We start from the raw sequence: 25,770 nt of genomic DNA, 5'->3' as shown, positions 1-25,770 counted from the left end.
AGAACTTAAGTCATTAACTTTTTTAAAATCTTTATTTTCGTTAACCGCTTTCTGATGTTCACTGAACATATGATTACCAGATAGCCACGTGGATTTGTTTACGTGTCGCTATTGGCGCCACCTGGCCACGTAGTCAAATTGAAAGTCTCGATTTGCGTAGTACGGTTTATTACCTTTTAAAAGCATAGACATGGTATTGAATAGCCAAGGCTAGACACATACGTCAAGATGGCGGCCTCCACAAAGATGGTGTCACGTTCTTGTCTGCTCTTTGCATTTGTGGTATTCTGTAGCTATTTATTTACTAATTTTGAATTTGTTCATGGCCATTCTCACGACGATCACCACGGTCATAGTCACGACAAACCAGCACATTTTAAGTACTCGAAAGAAGCAAATGCTGACAGTGACCACGGACACGGTGACGATCACGTACACGATCACGTACACGATCACGGACACGATCACGATCATGGACATTCACATGATCACGGGGACGATCACGGACATTCACATGATCACGGGGACGATCACGGACATTCACATGATCACGGGGACGATCACGGACACTCACACGATCACGGACACTCACACGATCACGGTCACTCACATGATCACGGACATTCGCATGGTGGAGAACCCTCACACACAATACAAGCAGAATATGATGCATGGGAAAGTGCCAGACCCAAACCTTCAAAGCCCAGAACATCCGCCGGTTTATCTTTATGGCTGCAGGCGCTAGGTGCCACAGCGATTATTAGTGTTTCACCGATTGTCATTCTTTTATTTATCCCTATTGAAGACAGCACAGATCATCAAAGTCTGTTAAAGGTTTTACTCAGTTTTGCATCAGGGGGATTGCTGGGTGATGCCTTTCTCCATTTGATTCCTCATGCAGTCTCACCCCACAGTCATGGGGAAGATGGTCATGGACATAGTCATGGTGACAGTCATGGACACTCACATGAACATGGCGGACATGACATGTCAGTTGGGTTATGGGTTCTTGCTGGAATACTTGCGTTTCTGATAGTTGAGAAATTTGTCAGATACGTTAAAGGTGGTGATGCTCATGGCCATAGTCATTCGCATGTTAAAAAACCAGTAAAGAAGACGGAAGATAAACCTGGCAAAAAGAAAGAGAAATTAAGCGATGATGAGGATTCCAAAGAAAAGCCAACAAAAGAAAAAGATGAAGAGAAAACTTCCCCAAAATTGCCAAAAGATAAAGAAATAACCGGTGAGAAAAAAGAAGCCAAAGATGAACAGAAGGAAACCGATGTAGCTGGTGAGTAACACTACTAACAGTTGGCTATGTACATGTAGGTGTTGGTTATATGGTACAGTAAAGTACACGTATAACAAACATGCTCAGAACAAACTACAGCATAGAACAAACTGATCGTAAAGTCCCATTTTATTTATCTTCCTATACACTAATAACCAACTTGTGCAACAGTGTACAATGAACTACTAGTACATAACAAACTAACTAACATAGTCCCTTCCGGTTCGTTATAAGAGTACTGTACTTTCCTTAGAAACATTTACTGATGGATTTATCAAGCATGTTTTTCTTAAACACAGATGTTTAACACTTTAAGCATTTAATTATAAATTTATAAACATGTATCAAGTTACATGCATGTACATTTTAAGTCAAAAATGGGCTTTGTAAATTCAGTCTTTAGTCTTGTTATTTTGCTTCCTTTGGTGCATTTTTCTGCAAGTTACATAAACATGGACGTATACATGTAATTATATTTTTACAATGCTGACAGTTGATGATATAAAATCTTATGTGTATATTTTATGATATTAAGCATGAAAAGTTGGCAGCACTACATGTAGTGGTAGTAGTATCTTCAGGTGATCTTGCTATGGAAATAAGATAGAAAGAAAGAAATGTTTTATTTAACGATGCACCACACAGATTTTGAGAGGAAACCCGCTGTCGCCACTACATGGGCTACTCTTCCGATTAGCAGCAAGAGATCTTTTATTTGCACTTCGTCCTTTGTTGAACCAGTTATGGATCACTGGTCAGTGCAAGTGGTTTACACCTACCCATTGAGCCTTGCGGAGCACTCACTCAGGGTTTGGAGTCGGTATCTGGATTAAAAATCCCATGCCTCGACTGGGATCCGAACCCAGTACCTACCAGCCTGTAGACCGATGGCCTACCACGACGCCACCGAGGCCGGTTGCTATGGAAATAAAGTCATTTCCAAACTCATTACACTTTGTGCGACACTCCTAGTTACTCTATATATTCATGTACTTTGTACTATATTCAACTTTTTCTTGGTGGATTACATATATTTTTTTTTTGGTATCTAATTTTAAAAAATAAAATAAAATTTTAGTCATGTATGTATTACTAGGGTGATGTATGGAACATATAATCTCAGTGATTTTATGTTTCATAAATTTAAGATGTATGTACAAATCATGAAATGGTTTATCATGACATATATATTTGGTATATCCCGAGTAACAATTGAGTAACTATATAACACTTGGGCCTATATGTACCTGACTATGTATGCATATAATTTATGTACATTTTGTCTTTGACCATTTCAGAACATTTTCAAATATATATTATTGCAGAATCTTAATATACATTTTTGTGGATAACTTGGTGATAACACACATCTCTGTTTCAGTTCAAGAACCTGACATTAAAGTGGCTGGATATCTCAATCTGGCAGCTGACTTCGCACACAACTTCACAGATGGACTGGCCATTGGTGCTTCATTCCTTGCTGGCCAGAATGTTGGGATCATCACCACGATCACAATATTCCTGCATGAGATTCCTCACGAGATCGGAGACTTTGCTATTCTTGTGCAGTCTGGTTGCACAAAGCGCAAGGTGAGGAATATAAATCCACATATATATATGTACAAGAACTGTTCCACATGTACAGGAATGGTTTGACAAATCATTTTGTTAATTCGTGAACACATTTATATACATGTTTAACTCTTTGACATCATTGTGAACATGTACTTGAGAATTAACACTTACATGTTTGTGTGTGCTTACTTACAATTTACATGTATACTAAAAGGCAAAAGTTATTGTGACATGGATTTTTTGGAGTAATAAATTTGTGAATGGATTTATGGATGTAAACCAGAGAAAATGTGCATGAAACAGCTCGAAGAAATGCAACCAAGCAGATGTTGCAGCGATTGCATGCTTTGTGCAAGCAATCTAATTAAAATTAGCTCCACATGTCGTATACCCTCAGGATAATCCGGAATGTTTTCAAATTATTTTTAAATCACTGGCATGATTCTTCAAGTAAGGTTTTGATTGGTGGACATGAGCTCCAACTGGCTGCTGTTTGATCCACATGTAATAGTGGAGCTAATTTTAATTAGATTGTGTGCAAGAAACATGGAATATTCAGGGGAAATCCTGTCCAGTGTTCACCATAAACGGCCAGATTCTGTCCCAAATCATTGCCACTCTGTGCAGCCTTCAGAAGTCCACAAGTCAGAAAAACACTATTAGTGAACTGTTTGATGCAATTCCATCATGCCATGCCTCAGTGCAAATGACAGATGTCTAGTCATAGGGATGCTTGAATCTGGGACCTCGTAGCTTGACGTCGCACGTCAATTCAACGTCCACAGAAACACTCCAGCGTTTAGTGGCCTCAATGAGACGATGGTGCCAGGCCTGTATCAATGCTCAAGGTGGACACACTCACTACTGACTGTGTGAACTTCGCTCTGGCCCCCTTCTAGTGATGTGGCTCATTTGCACATGGCAGGTGTGCCCTTTTCATGGACTATTGCTCGTTTCCATACCTTCGGACATTTCTCTTTCCATATTATGTATCATACATGGCAGTAAAAACATATCATCAATTATCTTTGTCTTTTGTGTGTCACAATAACTTTTGCCTTTTAGTATATTTTGTGTAGTGATACTTAATAAAATAAGCTGTAGGCAAACATTATATGTAATAATATTTGGTCTGATAAATAAGTACATATAGAATTTAGTAATTTTTTCACAACATAATATACTCATAGTTATACCCTTCCCCGACATAAATTTACATTCATTTTTATATACCCTACGTACCAAAAAATAAAAGATCATCCCCAATAATTCTCAGTCTTTTTTTCTTTTTTTGACACATTTACAATTATACTGTTTGCACTGAGTGCATGGGGATTTACACATCACCACAAACAGTCAACTGGTATTTAATTTTTTTAAACAAATATAATACTATATTGGATTATGAATTGCTTTTTTAACTTTGCTTTTGTGTAATAGTAAATCTATATAGCTTTCAAAACTGCTCAAATGGCAGTAATTACATGAACCTGTTTTTGCATGATGAAATATCAAACCAAATGCATCCGTAAAAATAAATATAACACCTGTAGTAGTCTGTCTTTTAGTGTTTTCTCCTGATGATGTCAGCATTTGGTTGATGAAACATCAAGAAGTTTACCATGTGCTTGTAAATTGTTTTTAAAATTTATATTGTTTAATTTGATGTGTTTACTATGTATGAATGCTGGTCAAATCGCCCCAAAACCAACTCACCCCAGTATTTAGACAACTTGCCCCAAATTTTACTGTCCGTAAATAATTGTGACGAAATTAAAAATGGATGTCTACAAATTTGGTGTCATTTTATTTATTAATATTACAGTAAAACTCCGTTATTACGGCCTCTTATTAAATGGGTTTTTTTGTTAGGGAGATCCTAAAATGAACTGTCAAGCTTATTTTAATGACGTTTTGAGTTTTAAAGGAATGATCAGGTAAAGGCTTTTGGATTCTGACTGGTGTGCATATTCAACAATATTTAATGCACATTATTGCTCAATCTATTGATGTGATTACTATTATTATGTTTAATTAATAAAATGGTAATGATATGAGTTGACTAAACAGTGTGGGGTGAGTTGATCAACCACTGAGGCGAGTTGGTTTTGGGGTGAGTTGACCTGCTCCCCTATGTATTACATATCTTGTAACCTCCTACTGTTTTTATCATTAAACAGGCCATGATGCTACAGTTCTCCACGGCCATCGGTGCTATGCTTGGTACGTTCTGCAGTCTGGCTGCTCAAGGTATTGGTGACGCAGCCATAGCCTGGATCCTTCCATTCACTGCCGGGGGTTTCATATACATCGCCACGGTTTCTGTCATACCCGAACTGCTCAAGGATACCAACCTTGTACAGTCAATTAAAGAAATAGGTGCTTTGTTTGTTGGTGTATACATGATGGTGCTAATAGCAGCTTATGAGTAAATGATGTTAAGTATTGTTGAAATTGAAAAAACCCAAAACAAAATGGTTTATTCCACCTTTTAAAAAGAACTGATTTATTCCATTGTGGTATCATATTAAACATTTGTTGACAATTGTTGCTAACTGTTATGGAATCTCCAAATTACTTATTTGCATTATTGACAGTATGCTGTTTAGTTATTTTTAGTGACAAAAATCCCATAAATATTTGTTTCAAACTATCAGCTTGGATATCATTTTCATTTTTGAAGTATATGTGCTTAAATAAAGTTATTGTTTTTTGTTGGCTTGCTTTTTCTTCTTTCTGTTTTTTTTTGGTGAGAGTCAAAAAAGATAATATATAACTATGATGTCGATAATCATAAAATTTGTTTTTCAAGTTTTTGAGCAAATGGGACAATGAAAATATTTTGCACTTATTTACTCCATAACATGGATTACAGAACTGATAGAAACATTTTAAATACAATCAAAGCAAAATATTACTTGTATGTGGCCTGTTGTGTAACTGATATTGTAAATTGCTCAAAATGGTGCATTTTTTATTGAGCACATTGAAAATTTATTTTGAAAATGTTTCGTATCAGAGTTATTTATTTGTAGTTGCAGTTCACAGATCTATATAATTGTGGCAGATATAAAACTGTATAGTCCTTTACCTTGATGGTCCAGTTTGACCGTGACCTTTAATATTATAAAACTGTTTTTCGGTTAAAATACATATAGGTACATGTAATTTGTATATTATGTTCTAGTCACATCCTGTTTAATATATATATTTTTCTTTATTTAACAAAATTAAATGTGTAAATACTCAAGTACAGTTAAAAAAGGGAAATGAGAAAACTATAACAGTTTCTGTAACAAACAAAAAAATCACTTGTAATAATATTAAATGAAATTTTTATTTGGCACTTTTTGTTTAAATGGTGTATCTGTGTGGAGGTTTCTGCCATTGTTAAGATTTGCTTGACTAACATGGCTTTTTTAACCACTGCAAATGCAGGTTAATTTTACATTTGCTATTTAAAATGCCAGTGTCTGATCATCCTAATGTTTCTTTATGTGTCCTAATTATTTTGATGTAAAATCCGGTTTGGGCTACTATAAACATTAGGATGATCAGGCCTGGTGCTTTTAAAACGTTTAGAATCTAGACGTGAGACTCTAATACGGGTCAGAGACACTAATGTCATGACAACACCATACACATTGTATGCATGTGATGTCATTAGAGATTGAGTCAGTCAGAATCATGTTACAAAGGGAAAAAAAGAAACCTGTTACAGTGGCATCAAATTTGAGACTTCAAAAAATGCTGAATTGAATTTTTAAAATGGAATTAAAGAATATGGGGGAGCATTTCTTTTCCTTGGCATTAAACCACAACTGTGTTATTGCATAAAAATATTTTATTGCTTCTGTATCCCTTTTATGTCTGGAATGGAAATTGATTGAGGTTTGATTTAATGTAAAATATTGGTGATGCAAATGTTTTAATAACTGTGGGTATGGAAGGTATTTTATCATGTGTACTTAAAACAATCAGTGTACATTCAGTTTTCATTCATCATGAGTTGCAGCCAGATGTGTTCAATACATCATGTTGTGCTTATTTATTTCCCACCACTATAATCCATTGATCCATCTCAGGCAATCACTTTATTATCTTAGCCGAATCCAACCCCTATCGATGGACTTTAATGTATTTTTTCCTGTCCCAATTGGTACTTGTTAGGGTTTTTGCCAGAGGGTACAAAGGGTCAAATTACATACCCTAAAATCTTGGAAATTAATTGACACATTTTTAGAATTTTTACAAACATTATGGGAAGAGAACTGTTGTTGTGAAAGTACATGAAATTCAGTGTCCAAATATCAAAAGATCTCTCACCCTCAACCACCTAATAAGGGTAGGCCTACTTATGATCGGTTTTATTTTTTCTTACATACCACCCTCAAATAATTTTTTGACAGATAAATAATCTATTGTTAGAAGAAACCAATGTGGTGGTAGAAGACTTCCTCTCTTGTAGGGGGCGCGATTTAGCTTGAGGTGGTTGCATCGCAGGATTGAACCACCTCGGTGGATCCATTTAGCTGATTGGGCTTTTTCTCTCGTTCGAACCAGTGCATCACAACTGGACAAATGCTGTGGTATGTGCTTTCCTGTCTGTGGGAAAGTGCACATAAAGGACCCTGCATTAGAAAAAATGTAGCAGGTTTCCTGATAACTACGACTAGAATAACCAAATGTTAGCCAATGATTAATTAATCAATGTGTTCCAGTGGTGTCGTTAAACAAAACAAACTTTTTTTTCCTCTCTTGTACTCGTGTCAAAATATGTTGGGAAAGTTGTGTAGTCATTGTTAAAATGTGTTGAGGTGTTGTTAAACAAACATTCCATACTTCTCCAAATATTTATAACACTGGTCCATATGGTTGAAAGGTATGTAAACAAGAATACTTATCCCAGAAACTGTTACTTTCAAGAATTTAGTTGTTTTTCATATTTTCAGTCTTTTCACTTGTGAAAATGGCATATCATATTTTAAAAATATTTTTCTTTGTCATTCCATGTCTGTGTACATATATATTTCATCTTTATTCACTTGGCTTATGGTAAGCATTTGAATTAAAAAAACCCCAAAAACCCAAAAAACAAATACTTAATGTACCATAACTAAACTGAGTGCAACGAGAAGGGAAGTAACTCTGTATTATACTCGATAATAAAACTGGATTATTTTGATTAATGAGAATATCTCTATTTGTTAAATGGTCTATCCTTAGTTTGCTGCATTGTAAAATGTTTCCGAGTAATAAAAATTTTTAAAAACTAAAATAGCATAGTAGATATAGTTTCTTGTTTAAAAAGTCACTGTCTGAATAATATGCAATGTGTTTCCGAGTCTTGATGTTTGTAAGTAGCACAAACTAGATTTGATTTTCAAATAATTTCAAGCAAACAAGAAAAAATACATTAGGAAATAAAACGAAGTTCGAACTAGTGGTAACATTTTATGCAGAAAAATATACCGTATTTAATAAATAATTATAGTTGTTATAAAGTATCTGTTAGTCGGCAACATCTTAACAACTGCAGCAAACTTAGGACAGTCTCTATAATGTGTTGTAAGTACATTTAGTACTTGATTACTCAAAGATTAACTGTTACACATACAGGTATTTTGTACTGTTATTGTTGTCTTTTTGTTTTTAATTTTTTGTGTTAAGAAATGGTGGTGGTATTTTGTTATTTATTTGATCTTTTTGTGCAGATCAACATGTACAAATATTTAATGGACATCCACATTTCTACCATGGTTCATTCTACAAATTATATTAAAATTGTAAAGTAAAAAAAAAATAGTGTCAAAATAGTGTCGCATAGTAAATGCTGAACTAAACCAATTGATTATGGCATCACTTACAGTGAATTAATAAATTTATTGTTGGCTAGATTTGTTTTTATTCATTACATGTATGTTCCATGTATACATTTGTTTCATGCTTTTGGCAATGCATTTAGGCATTCATAAAATTCACAACCAGAACACTCACAAACTGTTGAGAATCAGTCATTTCATCTCCTAATTTTTTCTGGCACAGAAAATTATTTAAAAATCAAAATCAAAAAGGTTTTTTTTTGTTTTTTTTTGTTTAAAACAAATACAAATATATATAATTTTCCAGTTTGATAATTTGAGGTCTTATTTTTCGTATTCAGTACTTGTACAGTTGGTTGTGACATATACAGGTAGTACTGGTTTTGGAATAAGGGGCATTTTTGCGGATAGTAATTTTATCCCTTGCTGCTAATGCGGCAATTTTCATCTGTAGACTACAGGGTGGGATGTAGCCCAGTGGTAAAGTGCTTCTTCGATGCACAGTCGGTCTGGGAATGATTCCCATCGGTGGGCCCATTGGGCTATTTCTCGTTCCAGCTAGTGCACCACGACTGGCATATCAAAGGCTGTGGTGTGTACTACCCTGTCTGTGGGATGGTGCATATAAAAGAACCCTTGCTGATCGAAAAGAGTAGCCCATGAAGTGGTGACAGCAGGTTTCCTCTTTCAATATCTGTGTGGTCCTAAAACATGTCTGATGCTATATAACCGTAAATAAAATGTGTTGAGTGCATCGTTAAATAAAACATTTCTTTCTGTAGACTACATGTCACAATTACCAAATGTTTGACATCCAGTACCTTATGATTAAGAAATTGAACTTTGGTTATCAGAATTCTTCATACAGTGTTTGTGACTGACCTTGTTGACAAAGGCTTTTGTGTTCTATGTGCTAAAAGGTGTACCAGAACTGATCATATTCAGGTTAGCTAGGCACCATAATTATTTTGTTATGCTTGGTGTTTTTTGGCTGCAGTTTTTTCTATGAATAAATTTTAATTATTTGGGTGGAGGGTATACCAACATTTAAAAAAAAAAAATGTCTCCTGCCTCTTGCATGTGATCAACTTTGGAAAAGCTGCCCTAATTTGTTTTGTTGTTGTTTTTTTGTTATCAATTACTGGTCATTACTAAGATTATTTTGTTTGAATATTCTCTGCACTTGATAGTACTTTGTCATCTGCTAACACTGTTGAGTATTTCTTGCTAAGACCTTGTTTTTTGTTTTTCTTAAAAAAAGTGTGTTGCCCCAGTCTCAATGGTGGCTTTCCATATGTACCTCAGCCTTACATTATCCATCACCTGTTATCCGTTACACAACATTTTGTATGAGATTTCATCTTCTCTATAATTATGGCGGTAGGCCTAACTTTCATGTTGTAGTTTAACATATGTAAAAAGTATGAAAAGCTCAAGGACTAGATATGATCGAGTGCAGGGAATTCCATGTTCATCACACCAAGTTGTCTCCGAAAAAAAAGAGGAGAAAAAATGCACTGGGTGGCAATTAAAATGAGTGGAATGACCTGTTGGATATGTGGTAAGGGTACGATACATTTTGAGCAGGTTTTCTTTTTTGTGCAACAATTGATGGATGTGAAAATAGTACATATGGAAAACCACCTTTATGCTCTCTATATGGTAACTTTAAAGCTGAGAAACCTTGAATCATTACCAAAGCGATCTTGGCGTTACGATTACCTTAATTGCGTTGCCTTCATATGCACTTAAGGTGAACTTTAGAGCCAATACCAGTAAGATCACTTCGTAAAACGGGGCCCAGCTGTTCTCAATATAAAACAAGTAAAATACATAAAGTTTAACATTTGTTATTTTACCATACTGGTACTGAACATTTAACTAAAAAATATATATTTAGTTTTAAAGCTGAAACTTCAAGAGTTCACCCGTAAACGCTTTGCACACACACGCAAGTCTTTTCTCCTGATCACAATTCTTATTACCAGCTGTTTGAATATTGAGTAAGCTGACTTGTTTAGAATAGAATATTTAAAAACACTATCAAGATATGTTTGTAAATATTTTAGTTTATTATTTTGAATGTTGAAGTAAACATGTATATACTTGTCATTAATCTTGCACATGGATACCTTTTTAGTTGGGTCATTATTCTGTATGTTATTAAAGTAACATGAACACTTTATAAAACTATTCCTGTAGGTATTCAGATTTATAGATTCACATTTTCAGTTAAATAGTATTACACAAATACAGTATATATCAAAATCATAAGCTCACAGCCTTCCGAGATAACTGAATTAAACAAATCTAAGTATCAAGTGTTTGTTTTTAAATACTTTTAGAGTAGAGATTCATGGATTCACATAGTATTACACAAATACAGTATATATCAAAATCATACGCTCACAGCCTTCCGAGATAACCGAATCAAACAATTAAATACTTTTAGAGGGGATCACTGCTAACCCTAACCCAGAGGGAACATAGAATAGAGCTGACCCCCTTTTTGTATGCCCGTCTATGATGGGTCGTATTATGGTATGACGTCCGTCTGTTAACTTTTTCTTGTCCGGACCATACAGGAACTTGGGATGGTGGTGTCATATACAATTACTAAAGAAAGAAAGAAATGTTTTATTTAACGACGCACTAAACACATTTTATTTACGGTTATATGGCGTCAGACATATGGTTAAGGACCACAGATTTTGAGAGGAAACCCGCTGTTGCCACATAGGCTACTCTTTTACGACAGGCAGCAAGGGATCTTTTATTTGCATTTCCCACAGGCAGGATAGCACAAACCATGGCCTTTGTTGAACCAGTTATGGATCACTGGTCCGTGCAAGTGGTTTACACCTACCCATTGAGCCTTGCGGAGCACTCACTCAGGGTTTGGAGTCTGTATCTGGATTAAAAACCCCATGCCTCGACTGGGACCCAAACCCAGTACCTACCAGCCTGTAGACCGATGGCTAACCACAACGCCGGTCCATACAATTACTAGGTCACTATGATACAAATAAATAAAATAATTGGTCTATATTCTGATCATAGAAAAAATCTTGTTTAGCCTCTGAACTGTTCTGTTCATCCATCCCATTGCAAAAATTTCACATAATTATAACTGAATCATACCCGTAACATATTTATTAATATTTATGGTTTTCCATCAAACAACTGATGGGCATATCATGTACTTCATTGGTACTCTTGTTTTAAGAGTAGAGAGGGCTGTACATTCTACCTGTACCTTTGAAAAGTTGGCATTTCTGCTTTCAATATATTCTATAGCATTTTTTCTCCAGCACTTATGGCCCACTGCATCTATATTAGGTATTCAAAAGCAGTTTACTGTATTGTGTATTGTCTACTGATGGAGAAATATTCATTTTGTAAAATGGCCCACTTAAAAAATGGCACACAATGCAACACATAATGTAAAAAAAATGCTATACACATCTACGTACTATCAACAATGATCAATCATCACACTATTTTCTTTTCACACAGCTCATATTTTTTTCTTTTGTGGGATAAATAAAAAACCCACTTCTGTGATTCTTAGTGTAATTTTGCCCCCAATGTTTCAAATTTCCTTTTTAAAGTCCCCCAACTGCAACCATATGGACTATTCAATACAGGACTGTCCATCAACAGATTGTGTGGACAAAAATAAACCTCTTAAGAAATAAAGAAGTGTATTTCATCCTGTAACAACAGACTATGGGCTGTAAGAAATAAAAATAAGCCAATTGACCATCATCAGTATGTACAGTAGATGCTGAGTGAGCTTTCATTGGTATAGTAATTTTTTTTTTTACATCATATTTTATATTCTGGTGCAATTTTAATAGTAAAACGTACATTTTTTAAAATTGTAACATCAATACACAGCACAATGAACTAGTTTTGTCAAACAGTTCTTTGTTCTGTACAGTATACTTTCCTGCTATTAAACTTTAAAAAGTGTTTTTTTGTTATTTTTTGAATCACCTGATATTATAGGTAGGGTAATCTAGTCCATCAGTTCTAACCTCAAGTGCTTGTGTCACAGAATCAAACTACATGTGCATGTACCCCAGCAGACCAATTGACTGTTTTTCCCTATCCATCCAATGCCCCATGAATGGTATATCAAAAAGTGGTATGTGCTGTCCTGTCTGTGAGAAACTGCTTATAAAAGATCACTTAGTACTAATAGAAAAATATTACTCAGAATTACCAAATATTTCACAACCATTAGTCAATGATTAACTAATTGATGTGCTGTTGTGGTGTTAAAGATATTTAACTACAGTATGGCTATTTGATATACATGTAGTTGTTTTCCACTTAATAAAGAAAGAAAATCTGCTACCACCACACTTTTCTCTTTGGAATTAAGATTCACAAAGTGTTTGGATACTAGTACATAAACAATATGATTTAAAAGATACATTAATTCTACAGGATCGCGGGCAAAGTACTTGTCTTGACAATTTACAAAAAACTCAAAATGATTGTGTACATGACATTTTATTTTCTATTTCTGATACTGAAAACAAGTTCAATGTAAAATGCACCATGTAATACTGATACGGTGGCATCATAGTAAATAATAAAAAAACAAATTCTACTATCGTAATCACACATTTAGGGCCAATAACGACAGGAAAGGAAAAGAAAATTTGTTTATCCAGTATACATTAATTTTGTCTTTTTAAACTACAGCTATTTTGTGTTCAATACAGGACACAATATTTCATGTGAAGTGTCATTTTGTTTGCATATTGGTTAGGCAACTTTTAAATTCAAGTGAACTGTCATTCGGTTACATGGTAAAACATGACAATTTCAGGATCACCAATATTTTATTAACAATGTGTGCAACTTAACATGAACAGCTTTGTTCAGAATTACTTCCCCACACATATCGCAGGGTACAATATTTCATGTGAACCTGTCGTTCTGTTCGCATGTTGGTTACACAAATTTAAATTCATGTGAACCGCCAACTGCATATTTATAAAGTCACTTTACTATGTATTAAAGAAACTGCTCTTCAATAAAATATTTTTATTTTATATTTTATTTTGCAAAAATTTGCATTATTGGCTTAAAATAGTCATTAAAATTAAGTATGAGTTAATTAAAGAAAGAAAAAGAAATGTTTTCTTTAACGACAACACATTTTATTTACTTTTACATGGCATCAGACTTATGGTTAAGGACCACACAGATATTGAGAGAAGAAACCCACTGTTGCCATTCAAGGGCTACTCTTTTTGATTAGCAACAAGGAATCTTTTATACGCACCATCCCAAAGACAGGGTAGTACATACCACAGCCATTGATATACCAGTCGTGGTGCACTAGCTGGAACGAGAAATCGACCAATAGGCCCACCGACGGGGATCAGTCCGACGGCAACCATGCATCGAGCGTGGAGTTAATTAAATACAGTGAATAGTTTACACTATGTGAAATGACTTTCAGTTACCTAAGATTTAGGGGCAGGATCTAGCCCAATGGTAAAGCGTTCGCTTGATGCGCTAATCAAAAAGAGTAGCCCATGAAGTGGCGACAGCAGGATTCCTCTCTCAATATATGTGTGGTCCTTAACCATACAATGTATGTCTGACGCCATATTTAACCATAAATAATTTAAAAAAATTATCCAGTGGATTAGACACAAGATGTACAACTTACTCGGCCTTCTCCATAATTAGTCACTATAGTAATACATTTATGCAATTTAAATATGAACAGAAATAAATATTGAAAGAGAAAGAATTTTTTTTTGTTTAACGACACCACTAGAGCACATTGATTAAATAATAATCAGCTACTGGATGTAAAAAAAAAGAAAAAAAAAGAAGAATAAATGAAAAAAAGAAAAGAGAAGCACTAAAGTTCACTATGGGGAACTGACTGGGATAAGAAAAGAACTTGTCCACCAAGGGCAGTTAGCCCATAATAACCCGACCGCTCAATATTTGCAACAAACATGGCTGGAAAGAATATGCATTGTACTTTAGTGACAACAATTAGAAAGAGAAACATGCAAATACTATTCTATAAATCTGTCTTTTTTTTTATTTAATTACAGTACACATTGCACATATATTTGTAGGCGAGTATTGCAATCGTAGCAGCATTAATGGGACAACATTTAAGAATAACACAAGCATGCATGAATATCTATTTGATTTTCATCATCATTAAAAGGTTAATTTAATCTAAATGTAGTCTATGACTATGTGAGAAAGAAAGAATAGTAAGAATTGACTGGAAGACAATTAATATTAAAGGTTTAACGTCGATGCTAAAAAAAGAAACTGATAAAGAAAACGTTAATCACAAGTTCACAACAGTCAAGATAATGTGTAAGTACACAGCAATGTCAAGACTAAAAACATAGTACACATTCATATCACATATTAAAAAATTGATATTAAACCATGTAGATAATAAAATTCACTACACATTACAGAATATACAACATGGCAATACACAATATTTGTGACATTTAAATTTAGCAGGATCAATTCTGTACGTTCATGAATCCTAGAGTTTGGGTCAGAAATTTATGAGACAGAATCTCAAAAAAACTCCCAATTCAGTGCCTGCATTACCAGACATCCGACTAGACACTTGGTACTAATTTCAGTACCATTAGTGAACAGCCATCAGCTTATGAAGGAATGTTTGATTAATTACTTTCCTTGGGACATAATATACAGTGGCTACAGGTATACACCTTGATCCCATTCCTTAAAGTGATCTTAGCACTACGATCTCCTATAGTGTATAAGGTAGTTATATATCTTAGCACTAAGATCTCCTATAGTGTATAAGGTAGTTATATATCTTAACACTAAGATGTCCTATAGTGTATAAGGTAGTTATATATCTTAGCACTAAGATCTCCTATAGTGTATAAGGTAGTTATATATCTTAGCACTAAGATCTCCTATAGTGTATAAGGTAGTTATATATCTTAGCACTAAGATCTCCTATAGTGTATAAGGTAGTTATATATCTTAGCACTAAGATCTCCTATAGTGTATAAGGTAGTTATATATCTTAGTACTAAGATTGCTTAGTGGAATACGGCTCTGGAAATTAAGCACCACCTGTTAAGTGGTTAAAAAGGTGCGTAGAAGTACATGTGTAGAACTTTGTTTGTGCAGACGAGGTTCAAACCAGATATTGACAATTTTTACATATCCTGTGACCCAGGCTCACACAGGAACACATTTTGGTTCAGCCAACTTTTAGATATGTACATGTATGTAGAGTATTTCCTTGAAAATTGTTAAAATGTGGTTAATTTAAGGAATATTTTATTACCCATAAAAAAGAAAGAAATGTTTTATTTGATGGATGCACTCAACACATTTTATTTACGGTTATATGGCATCAGACATATGGTTAAGGACCACACAGATAATGAGAGGAGACCTGCTGTCGCCACTTCATGAGCTACTCTTTTCGATTAGCAGCAAGGGATCTTTTATATGCACCATCCCACAGACAGGGTAGTACATACGACAGCCTTTGATATACCAGTCGTGGTGCACTGGCTGGAACAAGAAATAGCCCAATGGGGATTATTAGCCAAAAACTAAATGTTGTAGCCACTTTTAATAAAAATTAGCAATTGGCTAATTTGGCCATGTACAAGCTAGGTGAGCCCTGCCTGTCTCTACAGGGTATTTATCAAGATGAGATCACTAATGAGAAGAACATAAGTACGATTCTTGTTCCCTAGAATACAGTAAATATTGATGTGATGACAATCTTACTTGCTGCCAATCATCATTACTTGCTGCCAATCTTTTCCAACATCCTCTATCATGCTTTAGGCTGAAACCCATAAAATATGAGCAATTATGGCAAATTTGCTAAGAAAATCTGTTACCAAATTCAGCTCATTTAACCCAACAGTAACAATGGTGGTACATCTACAAACCACAGATGATTTTCAAATTATCGTTTTGGCAAATTAGTACTGTAATAAAATATATTCCATCTTTAATTGGCATGTACTGTGATTTGATGAGCGAGACTGTTTAAACCCTGCTCTATATACACAGAATTTTAATGTCTTATAACGACAAAAAGGTCACAATTATTTGCCAAGTTTAAAGTTTGTATTGTTTAACGACACCACTAGAGCACATTAATTTATCAATCATCGGAAAGAAAGAAATGTTTTATTTAACGACGCACTCAACACATTTTATATGGTGTCAGACATGTGGTTAAGGACCACACAGAGTTTGAGAGGAAACCTGCTGTCGCCACTACATGGGATCTTTTATTTGCGCTTCCCACAGGCAGGATAGTACAAACCATGGCCTTTGTTGAACCAGTTATGGATCACTGGTCGGTGCAAGTGGTGTACACCTACCCATTGAGCCTTGCGGAGCACTCACTCAGGGTTTGGAGTCGGTATCTGGATTAAAAATCCTATGCCTCGACTGGGATCCGAACCCAGTACCTACCAGCCCGTAGACCGATGGCCTAACCACGACGCCACCGAGGCCGGTTTATCAATCATCGGCTAATGGATGTCAAACATTTAGTAATCTTGACTACAGGTAGTAGCCACCACAGAAAACCTGCCACATTTTTCAATTAGTAGCAAGGGATCTTTTATATGCACTTTCCCACAGACAGGAAAACCCAATCAGTTGAATGAATTTACCAAGGTAGTTCGATCCTGCGATGTAAGCACCTTTTGCTAAAGAATTATGACTAGCAGACATGCACATACATTTGTACATTTTCAATTTATTTTAGTGTTGGGAATCTGATAAAAATTCAACATCAGTCATTGGCTAGAATTAGTATGCACCAACCAATCAACTTTTGATTACAAAATTGGTTAAAATTATATGATAATAAAGAGTATTTGAATTATAAAGGACCACACATACATTGTGTATATCATTGTTGTGTTCACCAGGAGAAACCCTAAACATTTCAAATTTGACCTACAACCACTACATGCACATTGTATTTAATCTCTTTTTTCTTTATGAAAACAAACACAACTCCAAAATACATGTACATGTGTATACATCAATTCCACTATCTAAACTGGAGGAATAAATGTTTAGAAAAACAAGTTTGGCAGTTAACATTTTCCGTGACAATTGATCATCATATTGGTAGAGCTCAACAGATTAAAGGGACATACCCTAGTTTCAACCCTTGAAAATTAACACTATGTTTAGTTAATCTACAAACTTGTAACACATTTGGATAAAGTTAAATTAAGTGAAACATGAGTCTGTGACTTTGAAATGGTGAAATACCCTCTAAAAATAGACTAAAACTCCACTCCATAACTGTTACTTCTAAGACGCACATGTGTTTTAAAAAATATGAGAAATGCATTTTGTAATATTAAAAACACCAGGATGACCAAAAACACTTTGAATGTAAAGAAATTTGATATCTAAACAATAAAATCTTAGATTCTAAGTAAAGTATGATTTAAGTTATCAAAAACGGTTATAATAGTCTTTTGACTATGTGTTAGTGTTTAAAAAATATGTCCCTTTAATTTTTTTATCATAATTAATCATTGGAACATCAATTCTATCCAGGGAAGCATACTTTCATTGGCCCTTTAAATGTAGCGACTTGTCAAGGACAGAGGTTATGATACTTGGTTAATGAGAGTAAAAGTCAGTGTAATTGCAGCCACCGTAACAATACATGTATCATGGCTGATATGTCTACATATAATTTACATGCCCGAGTACTGCAAGTCAGAACAAAAACAGTTATCTAACTTTTAAAAAATAATTATTTGAGGTGGAGAGAGGAGGTTTAAAAAATAATTATTTGAGGTGGAGAGAGGAGGTTTAAAAAATAATTATTTGAGGTGGAGAGAGGAGGTGCCAATACATAATCTTTAAATGTTTGTAAAATATACTCAAAATTTGTTACAAATAGACATGAAAATTACCTTTTAAGTTTTCTAGAAAAAAGTCTGGAAAACTTTGCACTGTCCTGAAAAGTAGAGATTTGATAAGCTTTCCAGGAAACTGTTCCATAGAAATCATAATGTCTTCAATCCCTTCAGTAATGGGTTTTAGAAATGATTCACCTTCCACTATCCATATAATTATTTCCCAAACAGCCAGAACAGTAAACATTGCACGCCATTCCTTACATCTACTACACGGAAAAATACTCCAAAAGGAATTATAATACATGTGTATTACAAACTTATAACTGAATTTTCACTAAATGTATTGCAGAAATATAATTCTTAAAATGCACTATCCATATACCCCAGTAATTATTTCCCAAACAGCCAGAACAGTAAACATTGCAGTCATTCCTTACATCTACTACAGGAATATAATTCTTAAAATGCATGTCACTGTACATTCGTTGTTAAAAATGAAACACATTAATTAAATAAAACTGCAGATCTGAATATTTATTCAAAAACCAATGTTACGTACCTGTAAACATCTAAAATAAATATTAAAAAAGACAAAAATCTTTTGGTATTTACACATAGAAATACCTCTGAGATGTACGTACAGTTTATATTATGTATATTAGTATTATTACCCAGTTGCTACATTATTTTCCTTTCTTAGCCTCAGTTGTTTGGACTTTTCCAAACACCGTTTCGCTTGGCTGATAGCCATAATATTTCCAATTTTCTTCGCAACAACCAGAGCATGACTGCAAACATTGTGTGCATTATCAGAGTCTGCTTTTCGGAGGAATATTGCACCCAAATTGATGTACAACACTGGCGTTTCGGGAGAATCCACTCGCTCCCCAATCTTAATGGCTTCTCTGAGATTACTCTCCGCCTGTACGTAGTTCTTGTTGAGTATGTCCAATGTCGCCAAGTCGTTCCTCAAAATCAGCGTCTGCACATGATCCTCGCCAAGTGTTTTCTTGGCGATTTGCAGAGCTCGTTCAAAAAGTGGCTGAGCCTCTTCCAGCTTCTTGTTGTACATCAGGTAGCGACCATAGCTCTCCAGGGCCAGACCCAGTAAAGCCACCGTATCCTCACTGCTGTCAGCATTTTCCTTCACCTTCTTTTCTTGTGCGTCGATGCAGAACTTGAATCCCTGCACTGCTTCTTTGTCACGTTTCATCATGGCGTAGATGCTCGCCAGCTTCACAGACATTTCGATGAGTGCGTTGTCATCCTGCGATTTGCCCATCTGCAAACAACACTTCATAGTTTCTTTGTACAGTACTTCAGCATCACTGAAATGTCCCCGAGAAAGAGCCATGTCGGCCATGCTGTCGTATATGTTCGATTTTGCATGAAGGTATTCGCTCTCATCGATTTTATTTTCTTTCTTCTGGTCATTCACGACGTTCAGACAATCATGGAAGAGCTTTTCGGCAACGTCGTAATTTTTCTGAATCTGTGCAGTACGAGCTTCGCGGAAAAGGGTGGTAACAGGATCTTCTTTTTCTTTTTTGCTAAATCCCAACAGTGCCCGAGATGCTCCCATGTAGCCAATCACATACGGCAGTGCACTGAAAAAGAATAAAAATGATAATTAAATATTAAATGTAGCTGGTTTAAAAAACAAAACCATCTTGAGAAAACACCCCCTTCATCCAGTGGTTTCAGTTTTATGTTTACTTTTTTTTTTTAAATATTAATTTCATCCATCTGCAGGCCCTTTTATAATGTGTGTCAGGTATAAAAAAAACACACCATATTTAACGGTCATGTTTTTTATATGAAAGGGGGCGAGATGTAGCCCAGTGGTAAAGCGTTCGCTCGATATGCGATCAGTCTGGGATCGATCCCCGTCGGTGGGCCCATTAGGCTATTTCTCGTTCCAGCCAGTGCACCACGACTGGTACATCAAAGGCCATGGTATGTGCTATCCTGTCTATGGGATGGTGCATATAAAAGATCCCTTGCTGCTAATTGAAAAGAGCAGCCCATGAAGTGGTGACAGCGGGTTTCCTCTCTCAATATATTTGTGGTCCTTAACCATATGTCTGACACCATATAACCGTAAATAAAATGTGTTGAGTGTGTTGTTAAATAAAACATTTCCTTCCTTTCTTCCTTCCTTCCATATGAAGATACTCTTTAAAACTTTGAAATTGTTAAGTTATAGTGAATACTAATAATTAGCATAACAGTGTTTAAAAGTGTGGGAAATACAGATAACAACCGAAAGGCCCATGTTTAGAACGTCGTCATGCGTGTCTGCTGAAATTGTCTGCCAGCGTAATTGGCTGCTAGAATCCACTCGGTAAAAAAAAGAAAAAAACAGTTGGACTTTTTTCCTTTAATTCAAAGTGAATATCGTTTCAAAGTAAGTATTTCTTGGTCTCCATGAGCTCAAAATACACAATTAGGGTGTGAAAACGTAATGGTAGTTGTTACTTTGACGGCAATTCAGTACCGAGCAAAATTCCCCGGATCCGTTCAGATCTGCTAACGGCTTAATGCCTCGGCAGGATTAACCTCGCATTGTGCTTGCACTCAAGGTTAATCCTGATTCATGATCTAAGGTCGACGACAGTCACTTTTCACACCCTTATTTTGGCTTCGTACACAGTAAATAAAACATATCCAACGGTAATGTTTTGATACGATATATTTGACAAAAGGTACTTTTTATTTCTTTCATCTTTTGAAACTTAAAATTAATATTTTGTCCAGAATTATGAAAAATACCAAAATACCAACCTGTAAACAACGTTGTCCGCTTGTTATAGAAATTTGACAGGGGTCAAGGTTAGTAGACCAGTTTTTATTTTAATGTGGCGAAGCATTGTAATAATATAGCTAATTTTAAATTTGAATGACGTCAGTATTCCAATGACGTCACTTTGAATCGCCTTAAGTTACAATAACCATACATGGGTACATGACGATTCTGTTTTAAGAATGCTGGAAAAATTTCAATGCAAACTTGCTATTGAAATTTTTTTGTTTGAACATTACTAATGCATCTGAATGTGTTTTAAGAAAATCTTGTGATTAAAAAATTGTACCTTTTACGAAATATAAATTTCAAGTGAAATTACAGTAAGATATGTTATATTTATTGTGTACGAAGCCAAAACATGGGTGCAAAAAGTGACTTGTCATCGACCTTAGTCATTCTGACAGATAGCCTCTAGCCTCTCCGAACCAAATTGTTAACAACTACAAAAAATTACTCTCCTACCTTTAATTGCCGTTAGATTTCCTCGAAAGTTTGTCCAGACACAAATCGCAAAAAAAACACTACAAATATAAAGCCCAGTAGGAAATAGGATTTACGTACTTCCCGACAGATAGCCTCTAGGCTACTGACAGTCATCAGAGGGAACCCCCTACATTTTCTTGAAGTTAATGCAGCAAGGAATCTTTATATGGACTTCCCACAAACAGGAAAACACATATCACAGCCTTTGACCAGTTGTGGTGCACTGGTTTGGGGTCACCCGAAATATGCCAACCGGGTTTTTGGAATATTTACAATCAAAAAACCTTTTTGCAATCCAAAAACCTCACAAAAACCATAATTCTGCCAAAATCGTATCCAATAAGGTTTTTTTATATACTTTATTGACAGTTTATTAACATTATATGATTTACGATTTACATGAAGCACAAATATTGTTGTCAGACCTAAACATATGCATACGTCCGTTTCTGCCTTGTTTGTAAAATGCGGAACAGGAATGATTTTAGGGTCCGACTATTTACTCTCAAGATACCCAAAAATACACACAGACACCACACTTTTTTGTATTGGTGTACTCCCTGGGTATATTGATATGCTGTTTATATTAGTTTTATTAGTAAACGTTAACAGAATATAAATATAAACCTTTATACAAATGAATACCTTTGGAATGACCGTTGGCCTATTATATTACAAAGTTCATTTGGCCATTTGAAGAAATAATTACATTTGTAATTACAAAGGCAAAACTTGTGATGTGTGAAATAAATGATTTGGCTAGTTATTATTTCACATCTACGTTAACAATAATAATGAAAACAAAGGTGCTGTATTGGCATCTTTTTTTTCTCTCTTGAATATAATAGTATTCAAAAAAAATAAAAAGCTGTTACACCCCTGCACCGGCGTGAGGTGCAGCACTTGCAGGGGAAGGGCTTCTTTAGGAAATTTTTTAATATATGCCTACATTTATTAATAAAACCCAAATAACATTGTACATAACTGTATGTCTGTATACAAATCGTCCAATAACTCTTGTCAGTTAACGTATAAACCTTTTTTACTCATAAATAATTGGACCCAGTATAAATGAATGTATTTAAGTATAAACGTTTCTCTATGCTAAGACGATAATGAAACATCATTCGCTACACATTTTACATGACGATTTTATTACTAGCCTAATATGTTAAAAAACGTGTGTCTGTAACGTTGACTATTGAACAGTCGAATTGATAAAGTGAGTAATGTCATAATTAATTAATTCCCCAGTGCAGACACTGAGGAATTTATTGTCAGCTTAATTGAATCAATGGATGGACTTTATTAATGATATCACTGACACATTCCTATAACATACATGATAGAGCTATTTTCCTGACATATTTTCATTTATTAGTGCCAGACTTACTGACACATAAAACAGACATTTAATTTTAATTATAAATGCATAAATTTATTACTCTGGTATAAATAAATATAAGTTAACTATAAAACATTATTTAAATTTAAAGATAATCATAATAGAGGTATTGAGACATACTGATATGTTTAATGTATAATGTAATTAGGCACGATGTCACACGTACAAAAGATACTTTTAAAATTTCCAATTTATTGCTGACATGTACAATATTATTGGCTGTTGTCGTGTCGATGGGTATAAGAATAAACATCTAAAGAAGCCCTCTGTCCTATAAAATAGGACAAAACATAAACCGCCACCATTAACAAACACACATTACATAAATAACTATATACATTTAATTTGTCAACCAGACCTACTACAGTGAATATCCAAGTACACACACTACACACAAGCAGCAATTGGGGAATCGGTTAGAGGAGACCGGTACACCTAAAGGTGGTGTCAATATGCCCTATACTCGCTACCGTCCCGCCGTTAATCCCCAGGTTGGAGTGCCTGGTCGAGTGCTTAAGGTCGCTCTTCCATCCAAGGGATGTACAGGCGGGTGGTTTTGAGTAATTGTTAATTTATATTGCTAATTTATGCCAGCTAATTTGGTTGAGTATATGCTTTTACTTTTGTCGTTTCACTGTTCTCCCCCCAGGTTGGAATACGTGGTCTGTTTGAGTGCGTAGGGTGGATGTTCCACCAAGGGGGGACGATTCAAGCATTGTCATATCTAGCGGTTATTAAATCATTCGCTACCATCCCGCCGTTGATCCCCGGGTTGGAGTGCTTGTTTGGTCGAGTGCTTAAGGTCGCTTCATAAACTCTCAAATCTGTTCTGTCCCGCTTTTGTGAGGGTTTTTGATTGGGAAATGGGGGTTTTCATTGTAAATATTGTAAAGCGGATTTTTGGTATATTTACGTCACTAAAGCAATAGGCCTACCTATTAATTATTTCGTATAGTACAATCCCGAAAGCTGCTCATCCAATACCGTTAACGTTTACTAAAAAGTGTGGTGTCTTCGGTGTATTTTTGGGGTATCTTGGGGGTAAATAGTCGGATCCTAAAAACTGTCCTGTTCCGCATTTTACAAACAAGGCGGAAACGGACGTATGCATATGTTTAGGTCTGACGACAATATTTGTGCTTCATGTAAATTATAAATCATATAATATTGATAAACTATCAATAAAGTAGGCCTGTATAAAAAAAACTTATTGGATACGATTTTGGCAGAATTATGCTTTTTGTGAGGTTTTTTGATTGCAAAAAGTTTTTTTAATTGTAAATATGCCAAAACCCAAGTTTTTGGCATATTTCGGGTGACCGCTGGTTTGAACGAGAGAAAAAATCTATTGAATGGACAATGTGGTTCTTTAAATTTTAAGTAAAAATCAAATACGTACCGCCGACGGTCATTGTTAAAAAAACACCTTTTTGCAAAGTAAATTACACCATAGTTAGACTGTGAGAATGCTTTGTTTTGGACAAGGTTAACATATTTTGACACATGATATCGACAAACTCGAAAGACACCAAACACACGTGATGCAAGAGTAGCCATTCTTCTTTCTTCTTTGGTTTATTTTGTCCTTTTACAATAGCACCTACGAAGAAAGTGGACACAAAACGTACCCCCAAAAAAACGTGCCTATTTTTGGTCAAAACGTACACATACCAAGACGTACACATTTTTGGTCAAAACGTACCCATACCAAAACGTACCCTTACTTTGGTCAAAACTTACCAATATGTTTATACATTTTTAATTAATATAGAATTGTGTAAAATGTAATACTAGTAATTATATGTTGTACCAGGTTTTAATGTACCATTATGTTTATAACAATAAAATAATATGCCTAAGTAAATAACGTGAATAACGAACAACAGACGTGCATTATATTTAGGGGATAAAACGGTAAATTTGCTACTGTAAAACCACCGATATACGTACGCAAATCGGAAAACACAGTATGGTTATCCCTATTCTAATTAAACTGTTTGCTGGTTGATTTTAAATAGGAAATTGTCACATTTGTAGTAAGAGTAAGCCTATAAACGTCACCAGCTGGTGACGTCATTAGGCAGCCCATTAACAGACGATGGGTGGTCGGACAGCTAGCGGCTCGAACACAGATGTGTAATTTGACATATTTAATCTGGTCTCATGATTAGATAACGACTAATAAAGAATAATATGTTCATTTCTGACATAAAAACTTCACAGTATTTAACGACTTCTGTACGTAATATGAACGCTACAGAAATTGTCTTTATGACGTCATTACAAAACAACCCTGTTCCTCGCTTAACCTATGACGTATTTCTGCCAGGAAATTTGCGACCGGTATATCGGTGATTTTACCACCTGAAATTTTTAGCAGGGATCCAATCAGATTCGTTCTTAGAAATGTGTTGAATTAGAATATAGATTAATATGAAATTGTATTTTTATGCAATTAGTGAATCGACCAT

General features: G+C 35.0%; 2 protein-coding genes across 2 annotated transcripts; one reads left to right on the top strand and one right to left on the bottom strand.

Moving 5' to 3' along the window:
* The first annotated feature begins 205 nt into the window (after positions 1-205).
* On the top strand, positions 206-5,580 carry LOC121383004 (protein catecholamines up-like). The gene is made up of 3 exons (XM_041512727.1): positions 206-1,291; positions 2,673-2,881; positions 5,047-5,580. Exons 1-3 carry the CDS (start codon positions 229-231, stop codon positions 5,296-5,298), a joined length of 1,524 nt encoding a protein of 507 aa, XP_041368661.1. The 5' UTR covers positions 206-228; the 3' UTR covers positions 5,299-5,580.
* Positions 5,581-19,126: 13,546 nt separating this feature from the next.
* LOC121383393 (tetratricopeptide repeat protein 19, mitochondrial-like) lies at positions 19,127-24,851 on the bottom strand. Its single transcript, XM_041513396.1, has 2 exons — positions 24,699-24,851; positions 19,127-20,212 (listed from the first exon to the last, which is right to left on the bottom strand). Exon 2 carries the CDS (start codon positions 20,185-20,187, stop codon positions 19,273-19,275), a length of 915 nt encoding a protein of 304 aa, XP_041369330.1. The 5' UTR covers positions 20,188-20,212; positions 24,699-24,851; the 3' UTR covers positions 19,127-19,272.
* Between the last annotated feature and the right edge of the window lie 919 nt (positions 24,852-25,770).

This window comes from Gigantopelta aegis, chromosome 10 (assembly GCF_016097555.1).
Source record: "Gigantopelta aegis isolate Gae_Host chromosome 10, Gae_host_genome, whole genome shotgun sequence".
In the NCBI taxonomy this organism is placed as follows: Eukaryota; Metazoa; Mollusca; class Gastropoda; order Neomphalida; family Peltospiridae; genus Gigantopelta; species Gigantopelta aegis.
Note: the sequence above shows the minus strand (reverse complement) of the source record. Positions and strands in the feature narration are given on the sequence as shown.